This window comes from Solanum lycopersicum, chromosome 12 (assembly GCF_036512215.1).
Source record: "Solanum lycopersicum chromosome 12, SLM_r2.1".
NCBI classification, from domain to species: domain Eukaryota; kingdom Viridiplantae; phylum Streptophyta; class Magnoliopsida; order Solanales; family Solanaceae; genus Solanum; species Solanum lycopersicum.
Genome location: NC_090811.1, coordinates 9,589,353 through 9,601,655, shown reverse-complemented (window position 1 = coordinate 9,601,655; position 12,303 = coordinate 9,589,353). Strand labels below are relative to the sequence as shown.

Genomic DNA, 12,303 nt, shown 5'->3' with positions numbered 1-12,303 from the left:
ATTACAAATAAATACAGCGAAACAAAAATAAGAACAGTCTTCTAATCCGTTTTTGGGTTTTTCTTCAATCTTCCCGGAATTTCGAACTTGCACACTTGTCTTGACGGAATGACTCGAATGATGGCTTTTGAGCCTTTGTGGCTCTTCCGAAAGGCCAAAAGAGGAGGGGAGTCCCAAACGGACTCGAGAGAGGTTTTCACATGCCACAAAACAAAGGAAATGAGAATCATCATCTTTAAAAAAAAATAGCTAGAGTAAATCAAATCACAAGGACAGCAAACCAGCATCCAACAATTTTAATGACAATTTTAATGACAATTTTAAGACAATCCCACGAGTTGATCACAATAAACTTTCAGATGTGCCAGAGGACTTCCTGTTCCGTTAAAAGTGACAAACTTTGGCACTTTGAACCCTTCTGGGAGGTCGAGATTCGGATGAATGCATAAATCCTTATAGCTTAATCCATCGACTTCAGAAATATAGTGCAACTCCTTCATGGCTTTCCTGATCTCTTCTTTCATATTCACCTTGACTACCTCTTCTTTTGACCTCCACTCTCTCTCCTGTTCCTTATAGTGATCAAGCTCGGAATAGTCAGCATAAGGTTCATTTGAAGTTGGGATTTGGAGAGTAGTCTTTTGAGGTATGGGTGGAACAATGGTGGGATTCTGGGTATTTTGAGTGGCTTGATAATTTTGGAGGGAATTTTGAGGATCGGTATTTTGGTTTTGAAAATGGAGGAAGGTTTGAGCATTGTTCGTATTTTGGTTTTGAGGGAGATGGAGGATCTGAGGGTTAGTATTTTGAGGACGTTGTGGTGCTTGACACAACGTGGCGTGACAAGGATTGGGGATAGTTGAGTCAATGGTAGGAGAATTTTGAGTGGGATTAGAGAGAATGTTCTGAACCTGTTCAGCGTTTGAGGGAGGAAAGTGGAGTGAAGGTCTTCCATCTCTTAGAGGGTCGAAGGATGAAACTGGATTAGACCCATCTTGCATTCTTTGCAATTCGATCCTCATTTCGGCGATCTGTTGCATCAACTGCATAATCAATTCATTTTTATCAGCGGCGACGGGTTGAGCCACGGCAACATCATTCATGTCAAACTGCTCATTGTTATCCCCCATTGTTGTCTTTTCCTTTTGCAAATTTGCGGGGGGAGGAATCTTTAGGGGCCTTTAACCTTGTGAAATACGGACGATCAACCAACTTATCAACACAAATCAGTTTTAAATACCTGAAAAATGAAAAAAACTCAAAAGACCAATATGTTAGTGCCTGGAGGTGATAAATAATACAAGATATCACATATAGGTGTAAACACATAAAAGTTACTTTATTCGGAGATAAGCTGGCTCACGAATAGGGAGAGACCAATATATATAAAAATGTTTAAATAGACAGGAATTTGTCTACTTGACTCTGGGACTAGCGAATAAAAATGTCGACTTGAGTCGAAACAAAGTTGACGGTATCTTTCATGCCGTACTTTGATTTTGATTGAGACCTTGTAAGAGTCGGGAAAGATAAAATTTCTCAAAATTATTTTGATTTGAAATGCTGAATCTTTTTCTGGTATGAGAGTAATTCTAAAGAAAAATGAAGTTCGTTTTTTTTTTTTTTGGAAACTAAAGACTCGAAGAATATTTGGACGCACTTTTGATAGTGACTTGATATTTGTGCCTAGGGTTTTAAAAATATTTGAAGAAGAGTGAGCTAGAATATCGCCGGATAAAACAACATATTCACATAAGGAGTTATAACACATAGACAAATATTACGCGTTCTAAACAGATATGTGACCCTTTTGTGCCAAGGGTTGGCCTACCGATTTGAGGGATGTATACGTTATTTGAAAATCGTATACATCCTTCAAATTTAAACATATAAGTATGAACGTCCGTTTAGGCCGTGGGCCATTTTGGACTCAAGGCGGTCTTCTAATGGGCGCGACACTCCTAGAGTGTCGAGTCGTCTTAGGCCAATGCGCTATTTTTCGGGATTTGGTTCCTCTCTATCCTAATTTGACTAAGAGTGGGTTGTATTTAGAGTGGAATGGGTAACCCAAGCGGACTACTTGGGCTGGGACAATTAACGATCGTTGACTATCAAGTAATCAACTACACTCGTCAGGGTGCCCCGAGAAGATTTTTGGTTAACGAACGACTGCGAACCCGCATAATCGTCCTTTAGTGGAAATGTAATAAGTGTCATTTGACGGAAGTATGTATGTTATGCATGGAACAATTTAAAAATCTGAAGAATTTAAACACTTAAACAATTAATAACAAATAATCAAACATGTTAATCTATGGTTAGAATCCTCCAAAGTCCCCAGCGGAGTCCCCATTTCTGTTTTATCGAAAAAGGTGATTTTCGAAAAGAGTTTGTTTTTAGACTTTTAGGAGTCGCCACTTAATTTTTAAGAAAAATCAAGAAAACTTCGTTTCTAAATAACTTAAACAGAAAAATTATTTTGAAACATTTTAAGGGTTCGGGATTCCTATTAGTATCTTAGGAATGTGTAAGGCACCTAAGACACTCCGTTAAATACGGTTTTCCGACGATTAACTTATTTGACTATTTTGTTTTAACTTTTGCGTATTGAAGTTGAGCTTATTTCATTACAAGTTTTGTAACATTTATGGTTCTGATATTCCGTTAAAGTTAAACCTTTTAAATTATAACTCTAAGCAAACTTGTGAATTGACATTTTATTGTTTTGAGATTCCGTTTTAGTTTTTGAGTTCGATAAAGCGAAAGGCGTTCGGTGGGATTTGGAGTTTTCTAATCCTAGACTAACGGCACTCAAAAAATAAAAATATAAACAAGTAGTGAAACAAGAGAGAGAGAGAGAGATTTGAGTCCAAGTTTTCGGGTTCTGTTCGCCTTGACCGAAACTTGGACCCACCTGCTTTTGGGTTTTAACCCATTTTTCACCTGTCCTAATCTAAACATATAAAATAAATACAAGAGAAATAGAAAAACGGAAAATAATAAGGGCTTATGCCTATTACAAATAAATACAGCGAAACAAAAATAAGAACAGTCTTCTAATCCGTTTTTGGGTTTTTCTTCAATCTTTCCGGAATTTCAAACTTGCACACTTGTCTTGACGGAATGACTCGAATGAAGGCTTTTGAGCCTTTGTGGCTCTTCCGAAAGGCCAAAAGAGGAGGGGAGTCCCAAACGGACTCGAGAGAGGTTTTCACATGCCACAAAACAAAGGAAATGAGAATCATCATCTTTAAAAAAAATAGCTAGAGTAAATCAAATCACAAGGACAGCAAACCAGCATCCAACAATTTTAATGACAATTTTAAGGCTAGGTAAAATCATTTCAACTCAAGTGATGCCACACAACAATACATTAAGATATACCGCCAATCCAAAAATGGAGAAATCTTTACACGAAATTATTGACAACCCCACTTCGTTGAAGAACAGACTTATCAAGAAAACAAGTAACTAAGTGCAACTGAAATGTACCAGGTTGTTAACACCCAACTAATCATTTGTGCTTCAGAAACTAGAACATCTCTCACTTAAGTTTTAGAGAGATTTCACCATAATGAAGGAACACAAAATCATTTAGATCAAGGCTAAGAACAAAAAGAACTAAGGACTGCATACGAATTCAAACTGAAGATTTTGACGACAACAAAAGTACGAAACCTAAACATTCAACTACCAACCACCAGAAATTTCGACGAAGCGTCGAAACGAACGATGAAGAAGATGCTCAAGTAAACGGCGGGTATTTCTAGCATGAAACGTACATAAGCAGCCAAACACTTAAATGCGATAGCGAAAACAGTAACAAAACAAGGGAGACCAACAACGGAACACCATTTCTCATTCGACGTCGAAACAGGACGTGACTCAACGAACAGCAACCAAACATTTAAACATGAGGAGAAACCGAAATGAAAACAGAGGAATAACAGTCTGTGAACAGCAAAAAATCAAACGAGAAACTACCCCGTACATCAGATTCTGCAGAGACCAAACATGCTAAATACATTCGCGACAAAACATATCCGAGATGGAAGGGAGATTACCTCTTCGAAAGCAGCGAAACAGGGACGGGTACGAGCAGGGGAGCGACAAACCTTCCACCCTCAAACGGAAACATGAACGCCTAGTGTCGGAATGAGAGTCGTGGAATCGAACAACTCGCTAATCCCTTTTGGAACTTCCCGACCCTCTGGAACACGTTTGATTCTAAAGAAAGAACAGGCCAACGGATTTTCTCTCGATTTTTCACTCTCTTCTCTGTTAAAGTTTTTTCCAAGTTTTCTAACCAAAATTTCCAACCTTTAAATTTCTAACCCCCTGAACGTCCAACGAAAATCTCCAACCAAAAACGTCCCCCTGTTGTCCTTCTTCAACAGACGAGAACAAACATGTTTTTTTTCAAAATTCTCCCCCCCCCCCCCCAAATCTGAAGAGGAAGGAGGTTTAAATAGAAGATTCTCAGGGTTTTGGTTTTGGGGGTGGGTGATACGATTTTCCGTCCATTCGAATTTGAAATTCGAATTCTCTCCCAAAAGCTGAAGAAATGCACGGAAAAGGGGAAAGGGAGGGTCGAGATGCGTTCGACGTCCTTGTGAGCTACGTGGCGCAATCTCGTTGTCAAGGACAACTTTTCAACCTTCCAGACCTGCGCGAGAAACGACAAGGGAAGATGCAGGTTTCCGTTGCGGACTCTTTCCATCCACGCGCGATAAAGAGAACGAGAGGAAGACGAGACGCGTGAGGGAGAGAGAGGGCGTGGGCTGCTGGGAATCGAGAGCGAGTGTGGGCGTGAGGGAGACGCGTGTGGGGGGAGATACGAAGAGGGGGGGTCGCATTTTCTCTTTTTGGGGCCTGTTGTTCTGCGTTTTTTTTTTTTTGGGGTTCTGGGAATGGGGGTCGCGTGGGGGAAAGGGTGGAGAAGAAGGGGAAAAGGGATGGGTCGGGTCGGCGGGTCAGGAGTTTGGGTCGGGTAGGATGGGTTGGGTTTTTTTAAAAAATTAAAGGGAGTGTTGGGCTGGTTTTAGGAAGAGAAATGGGAGAATTGGGGACGTTTGGGCCTGAAGGGAACTTGGGCCTGACTTGGAAGAGGAGGGGTGTGGGCTGATGGGGGAAGTTGGGTTCGTTTAGAATATACACAAGATATACCGGCTATATACACCACTATGTAAACGTTAAATCGTTATATTTTTTGCAAAATTATAAAACTAATTAATTTAAATTATTTGGAAAATTTAGGAAGCTCGATAATTAATTTATACCGACGTGGGTCAAAATTGGGTGTCAACATGTGTTGTATATTTTCTTATAAATATAAAAATCTCATAAGTTGTAAAATTATTAAAATAGCATCAATTGTTTATACAATCTTATCAAATAAAAAAAATTATAAAATCGCATGATAAATTATTACAAAGGTATTTGTTCTCCACTTAAGTAATTGTTTCATCTAGCTTTAATTTAATAAAAAAATGAACATAAATTTTAGTGTATTAGTTTTTAATATAATTCTCCCACATAATACGAACGATTTCCTCAAGTTGAACTTGCATTTCTCGATTATTTGACTGAGAAGACGAACCAACATTGTTACTTTGAGTCATTTGTTGGTCAATATCATCCGTAACTATATTTTCATGTTGATAGACCATAAATATTTCATCACTTTAACAATCGGTTGGTGTGAGTTAAAGTGATTATATGTTTGTGAGAATAATAAAATTTTAAAAAGTAATGATGTGATTATTAATTTTATTTACATATGATTAATGGTTAGTAGATATAAATGTGGGATTATTTTAACAAAAAATATAAACTCGTGGATCAATTTTCGTATTAAATCACATCTCATGATTCCATATCATGAGATGAAATTAGCGTGAAATCACATGTCTAAACGCTGATTCCATCTCACGATACCATATCGTGATATAATATCGCATGATCAAACGCCTACTAAGTTGATTGTCTATATAACATCAGAATGGAAAAATATTCATATTTTTGCGAGACTGCGCAAGGAGGAAAATTGAGTTAGGACTCGTTAGTATTAGAGGTATGTTTAGATAGTTGACCTCCTCCACTTTTATACTTTGTCCCAAAGACTATAAAACAAAACATTAGATTAAAAATTCTCCATAGATAATAGAAATCTTAGCTCAAAAGCTTAATAACTAAACTTCAATCTCAAATCAATTCAATTGAATGACATGATCAATTTTCTATGTCCATACATTTCATAAGATACAAGTTACATATGTCTAAAGACTACAATAAAATTTTGTCATGATACATGCATACATAGCCGCTTAAAGTGTCATGAAATTTCATTCAGACACTCAAATTATGACAAATTCTAATTGAGCATTTAAACACGTGATGAGATACTTTCAGCTCAAATTTTTGTTCAATTAGTAGTCAATCTAAGATTAAGTCTCCTTAACCACACAGAGTGAAGTAGTGTATAGATTACATCAAAGGGCTGAGAAGGCCTATGCAACTTAAAATGCCTTTGCAATCTCCTTACTCTTTTCTGCATTTTCAAGTACTTACCTCGAGAAACTCCTTGTAAGATTGTCTTCAATTCTTCGATTTTGTTAACTTGAACACTCAACGAAAATTGACTCCAATCAAGAACATCACTAAATGGCAACGAATAATTGTCCGAAATTATAACAGGAACACATCCTGCATAGATTGCTTCAGTAATTCTTGGACTTGCAACTTCATATCCACTAGGAGCTAAACAGAACTTGCTCTGTCCCATTAAATATGTGTAGTTTTCACCCTTCGGAAGGTACTCGTATACTCGAATATCGTCATCTATACCTTTCCAATGTTGAAGTAACCTTTGTCTAATGTATCCATGTGATCCACCAGCAAAGAAGGCGAGAATAGGGCGATTTTTCGGGTGTAATCCTAGGTCTGGTGGTGCAAGACTAAGAGTGTTGGCTAATCCATAGACCTCAGGCAATGAAATGTCTCTTTTTGGTTCAAATCCTTCTGAGGTATTGGCATTGCATAACACTCTGATGAAGTTTTTGAAGAGTTCTGGATTTCCATCAGAGATTTCTGGTGCCTGAATTGAGTTTCCAAATAGTTATACATCTCAACTTTACGAATTAGAGCAGATATATCATTTATGGTGCCTAAAAAATGTATATATCTTAAAGCGAAAAGGGGGAATACATATTCTTGGGAAAGACTCAAATATGTCATCAAACTTTTTGAGAAGAATCATTTATTCAGTTAAAACTTCGACTCATTTATGTCATTTCTATTTGAGAAAAGTCTCCTCCATGCTATTATTTGTTACCTGAAATAGTGTAAGTCTTTTCTCAAAGTATGATGACATATTTGAGCTTTTTTCTTTCAAAAGATAAATTTTATTAATGATGTGGTCGAATCATAATTGACCACGTGTAAAAAATGGTTTTGCAAAATTATAAATGTTTTCCATCAACAAATAATGACAAGAATGAATTTTTTCTCAAATAGAAATGATGTAGACAATATTGATGAGCCTTTTCTCAAAGTTCAATGACATATTTGAGCATATTCCCTACGTACATACTCCTCATCTTTACGATTCACAATGATATATCGTTTAAAAAATGATGCACATATTAATTTCAAATTTTAAAAAAATTATGTGTCATTTTTGTTAGAGCGAGTGAGCGCGTACTTACCCAGTCATGGCAAGAAACAAGGAAATGATCAGCACCATTGCTTCTATTCCAATAAGGATACTTGTTAGAGATTATATGAATGTAATCCTCAACAACCCTTTGTAATTTTCCTCTGAAAATATGATTTGTGCCTTGAACAAAAAGATATCGAACAATATATGCTACACTTATTGGTAAAAAAAATGCATGAGCTTCATCAGGATTGGAAGCCAAAAAAGGTAGTTTTTTTTCCCCTTTATTATGACTCTCCATTTCACTAATAAAGTGACCTTCTATTGCATATACCTCTTTCATTGGTCCATTATGTACCATAGGCAAATCCCCTTCTTTGTATGTCCAAACCTTAAATCTCTTCATCATCTCTATATAACTCCTGCATTTTAACATCTAAGCTTAAATATTATAAACAAAAGGGATGGTAGTAGACGCAGAGTTACTACAACAAAAACAGTTTTTAGCAGCAACGAACATCATCAAAGAGTACTGTTGAAGTCTTTACTCCTATTAGTCTAATTAATTATCATTAGCTTTGATGTTTTATTTTGGTTTCTCATCCGGTGTTCGATATCCACATTAGAGCCCGACTAAATCCGAATTCGCGCTGGAATGTCATACATTGGAGGTAAACCCCTCCCTAACAAAGTTACTCCGTACCCAAGAGCCATTAATTAGCTTCGATGTTGTTTTTGACTTAAGTGACCTTTACAAAAAAACCTAAAATGTAATTATCATTAGTAATTGCCTTTAAAAATATATTTAACGGCTATTCTTATTAATTGACTGTTGCTAAAGATCATTTTTAGTATAGTGTAAAAAGTACATGAACCTTGTATATAGAGTAAGAAATTCATTAAATGTGAAAACAATTATTTTGTATATTAACTTGAGATCATGTATCAACTCATGTACAAACTTAAAATTCTAAATCCGATAACCAAAAATTAATATTTAATATTGCTTTGGCAATTTTCTTAAGAAAACAAATCATCTTCTAGTGTTTGATTATCTGAAAATATTTCCCCAAATATTCCATTACTCTTGGATGAGAGTCATCAATATTCTTTTATAACTATCTCCACTCTAAATAACTTCATGATATCATTATGTTAACCAACATTTACGCATGAGAAAAAAGTCTCAAATATATTTAAACTTTGTCCGAAATTGTTATTTTGATAACAAACTTAAAAAAAGATCTTTTATCTATCTACACTATTTAATAGTGTATTTTAAAGATTTAAATATACCAACATAAACTTCATATATATTGCATAATTGTTATCAATATTAATTACTACTCAAAATTTTCATCAAAACACTATCCATATTTAGGACTGACTCAACAATATTGGCGGTTTAAAGCGAAATTTAAGAGAGGAACCTTAATATATTGATTTTTTATATAACATAAATAAAGGGGTTTAATCCTATCATATCCCTCCGTAATTAAATTCTTGTATTACGCTACTTTTAATCAAGATGTGTCTTACCAAACATAGAGAGGGAAAAATTAAATAAAAGAAATTAACGATACATAATTGTATAAAACTTAACTGGTGAAAGGCAAATGAATTTCTATATATAGATCCACTTGGAATAAAATTTTGATCTTCTTTATAAGAAGTATAGTTTCTTGAACGAATAGCTCTCCATATAGCTGCTCTTGCTCTTCCTAAATCTTCTTCAATTTTTTCTACACCACTCTTTCTCTGTTTCATGCAAATCATAAAATAGTCAACCATACAGTCACAAAATCAGAAATTTAGTTAAACGGGACGTTCAAAATAAAATATATACTAATAAAAAAATATTTTCTGATCTATCTACATATATAGTAAGTATAGTATAATTTTTCGATAAAAGGTGTTTGACTGGCAGAGGCAGAGCTAGATGGGGGTTCATGAATTCGATCGAACACAGTTGCTTTTTCGTAAACCTTGTATTTGTACTAGAAATTTAGTTAAATATATATATATATGTATATTAATTTGTGAACCCCTAACAAAATTGATTGATGGTTCTAAAGAAAATTTAGAACTCCTAAACTCTAAATTCCTACGCCACTTAAACCATACAGACTACATAAAAAATAATCTTTAGTGTCAAACACTAAATATATACTTTTAACAATAATTGACACACTTTGTAAATGTCTGTAAAGCCTATACATACCTTATTAACATGATGAGTAACAGCAGTGAAGGGTGCTTGTAATTGATTGTTTGTGGGATGAGATGAAAATGTGATGATGGAATTATTATAATTTAGTGTGGAGAAGTAGAGGAGGAAGAGAAGAAGCAAAAATATTAGTAAAAATATTGGAGAACTTAAGCTTGTAGTAGACATTCTTTCTTCACTACGCTTTTTGTAGTATACATAGTTGATATAGTGATGAATATGGAAAAAGAGATGGCGTTAGCTTGCTAGCTACTTCGTCGCCTAATTTGACGTGACACGAAATTATAATTTAAAATAAATAATAGATATTAATATATGATATAATTTAACTTGACACAAACTTATAATTTAACATAAATTTATATAATTATAAATTATTACATTAAAAATAAAATAAATATTTTAAAATTAAATTGCTATTCAATATAAAATAACAATTTATTGGGAATGACAATTAGTAGCATAGCATGTGATAGTCATAAACTAATGGAAATGAGTGAAGAGGTGATCTTAGGAAAATTTTAATCAAACTACTTGAATAATACACAATCCCTATATATATAGCTTCCAAATTATTTCTTTTCTTTTAAATTACTAGGATACATTATTAATCAAGCTTTGGACGGTTCACTACGTACCTTTTCAAAAAAAAAATCTTTTTACTCGGTATAGTAATTTTCATTTAAGACTCATTCGGTAGTCATGTTTCGTGGCGGATTCAGAATTTTCGTTAAAGAATTTAAGAAAAAAGAAGAATAGTGCTTAAGATTTGAGATTTGAACTCTTCAACCACTATTTGAATCTCTAATCTTATATTCAGGACGTTCAAAATATATAAACATAAAAATTCTTAAAACTCTCTTATACATACAACAAATTTTTGCTGACTCTAGATCCGCCCTTGATCACGTTCTTTGTAGAATCTTTTTCATCTAGAATTTGACTTTAAAATTCTTGATTAAAAATAAAATAATCTCATCGAATCATTATATCACATTACGTACCTTGCTCCTACCTAGCTTTGAAGAATTCAGTTAAAGAGGTAATTATTTTGTAGGTAACTCTATTTCATAGCAATATAAATTGATAATTTCTAATAAATCGTAACTAACTTATAGACTAATGTAACAAGTTAAGTTATTTCGTCTAATTACTTATCGTCTTTATTAAAATAAAAAAAATTTAAAATATTTTGATTTTTTTTTTGTACTTTGATATAATAATAATAACAAAAAAGTATTGCCATACTTTGTGTAGGCAAAATGTAATAATTTCTCCACAATTAATGGGCGTACAAAAGACGAAAAGCAAGCCACGTGCTTGCTTGTAGATGTAGTAAGTTTATTTTAACATAAAGGTACTTTTCATGCATAAAAGTTTCACATTTTTAATCTTATAATTTAATATGTGCCCATAATAAAGAAGTAAAATATATATATGATAAATGGATTTTCAATGAAATACACTACAACCTAGGAATAATTAATGATAGAGAAAAGAGCTTGAAAAATATTTTAACATTGTTAAAATATAAAATTTTATACAGAATTTTTTATTTTTTATATTTTTAATAGTGTATTTTAAAGGTATATATGTGTACACATAGATATATTACTTTTTTTAATGATATAATATTTATGATGTCTACGTGTGTACATATATATCCTTAAAATGCACCATTAAATAGTACAAAAAAAATAAAAGGTCCTTTCTAAAATTTGATACCGTAACACAATATTTTCGTTCATAATTTAAATATATTTCAAATCTTTTTCCCTCGATTATACGTACAGATCACGTTCCACCATTTGAAAAGGCACCTTTATTTTATGTTCTTAAATATCTTTTTTATAGATATGTTATATCCTAATAACGCACATGTTATGGATTAGAGAAAATATTTATTTTAATTGGCTAATATGTTGATTTGATATAGTTTTTTGAAAAAACTTTTTTTTACTAGAGGTGTATTTTTATAAAACTAACCTTATTAAAAATGATTTGAAACTCCACATTTGACTATTACTACTATAAGTTTATGTTTGTTATTTAATACTAATGATAGTATAAGAAAAAGCAGTCTTTGATTTATGGTTTATAATGTGGACAAGTAAAAAAATTCTACTTTTAGTATAGGAACAATTAAAATATATTCCATAGTTATGTTAGGATTAGTTATAATGAGATAAATTATGTTGAAATAAATTATGATGAATTAATTATATTGAAATTATTTTTATTATTTATTTGATTTGTTATATTCAAAAATAATATATATTTATAAATTTTAATACTAAAGTGTTTGTTAGTGATGTATTCAATTAATTATAATGAATAATTCACATTTTTATTCATGACTACGTGTGTGATTACAAGTCAAACACGGACTTATATACACGACAAAAGAAATGGAAATATT

At 33.2% G+C, this 12,303-nt stretch overlaps 1 protein-coding gene and 1 non-coding gene across 2 annotated transcripts; both read right to left on the bottom strand.

The window, feature by feature from the left end:
* Nucleotides 1-3,448: 3,448 nt before the first annotated feature.
* LOC112940638 (small nucleolar RNA snoR137) lies at nucleotides 3,449-3,584 on the bottom strand. Its single transcript, XR_011213554.1, has one exon. It is a non-coding gene; the product is annotated as a small nucleolar RNA snoR137 (small nucleolar RNA).
* Nucleotides 3,585-6,192: 2,608 nt separating this feature from the next.
* Nucleotides 6,193-10,087, bottom strand: LOC101257934 (probable glycosyltransferase At3g42180). The gene is made up of 4 exons (XM_010315804.4): nucleotides 9,879-10,087; nucleotides 9,261-9,415; nucleotides 7,707-8,079; nucleotides 6,193-7,096 (listed from the first exon to the last, which is right to left on the bottom strand). The coding sequence occupies exons 1-4, from the start codon at nucleotides 10,050-10,052 to the stop codon at nucleotides 6,425-6,427; spliced, it is 1,374 nt and encodes a 457-aa protein (XP_010314106.1). The 5' UTR covers nucleotides 10,053-10,087; the 3' UTR covers nucleotides 6,193-6,424.
* Nucleotides 10,088-12,303: the final 2,216 nt, after the last annotated feature.

Coding starts and splice junctions, on each gene's coding strand:
- LOC101257934 (XM_010315804.4), bottom strand. CDS start 10,052: ATGTCTACTACAAGCTTAAGTTCTCCAATATTTTTACTAATATTTTTG. Junction 9,416..9,878: donor TTACTCATCATGTTAATAAG/GTATGTATAGGC, acceptor TGCATGAAACAG/AGAAAGAGTGGTGTAGAAAA. Junction 7,097..7,706: donor TTGTTTCTTGCCATGACTGG/GTAAGTACGCGC, acceptor AACTCAATTCAG/GCACCAGAAATCTCTGATGG.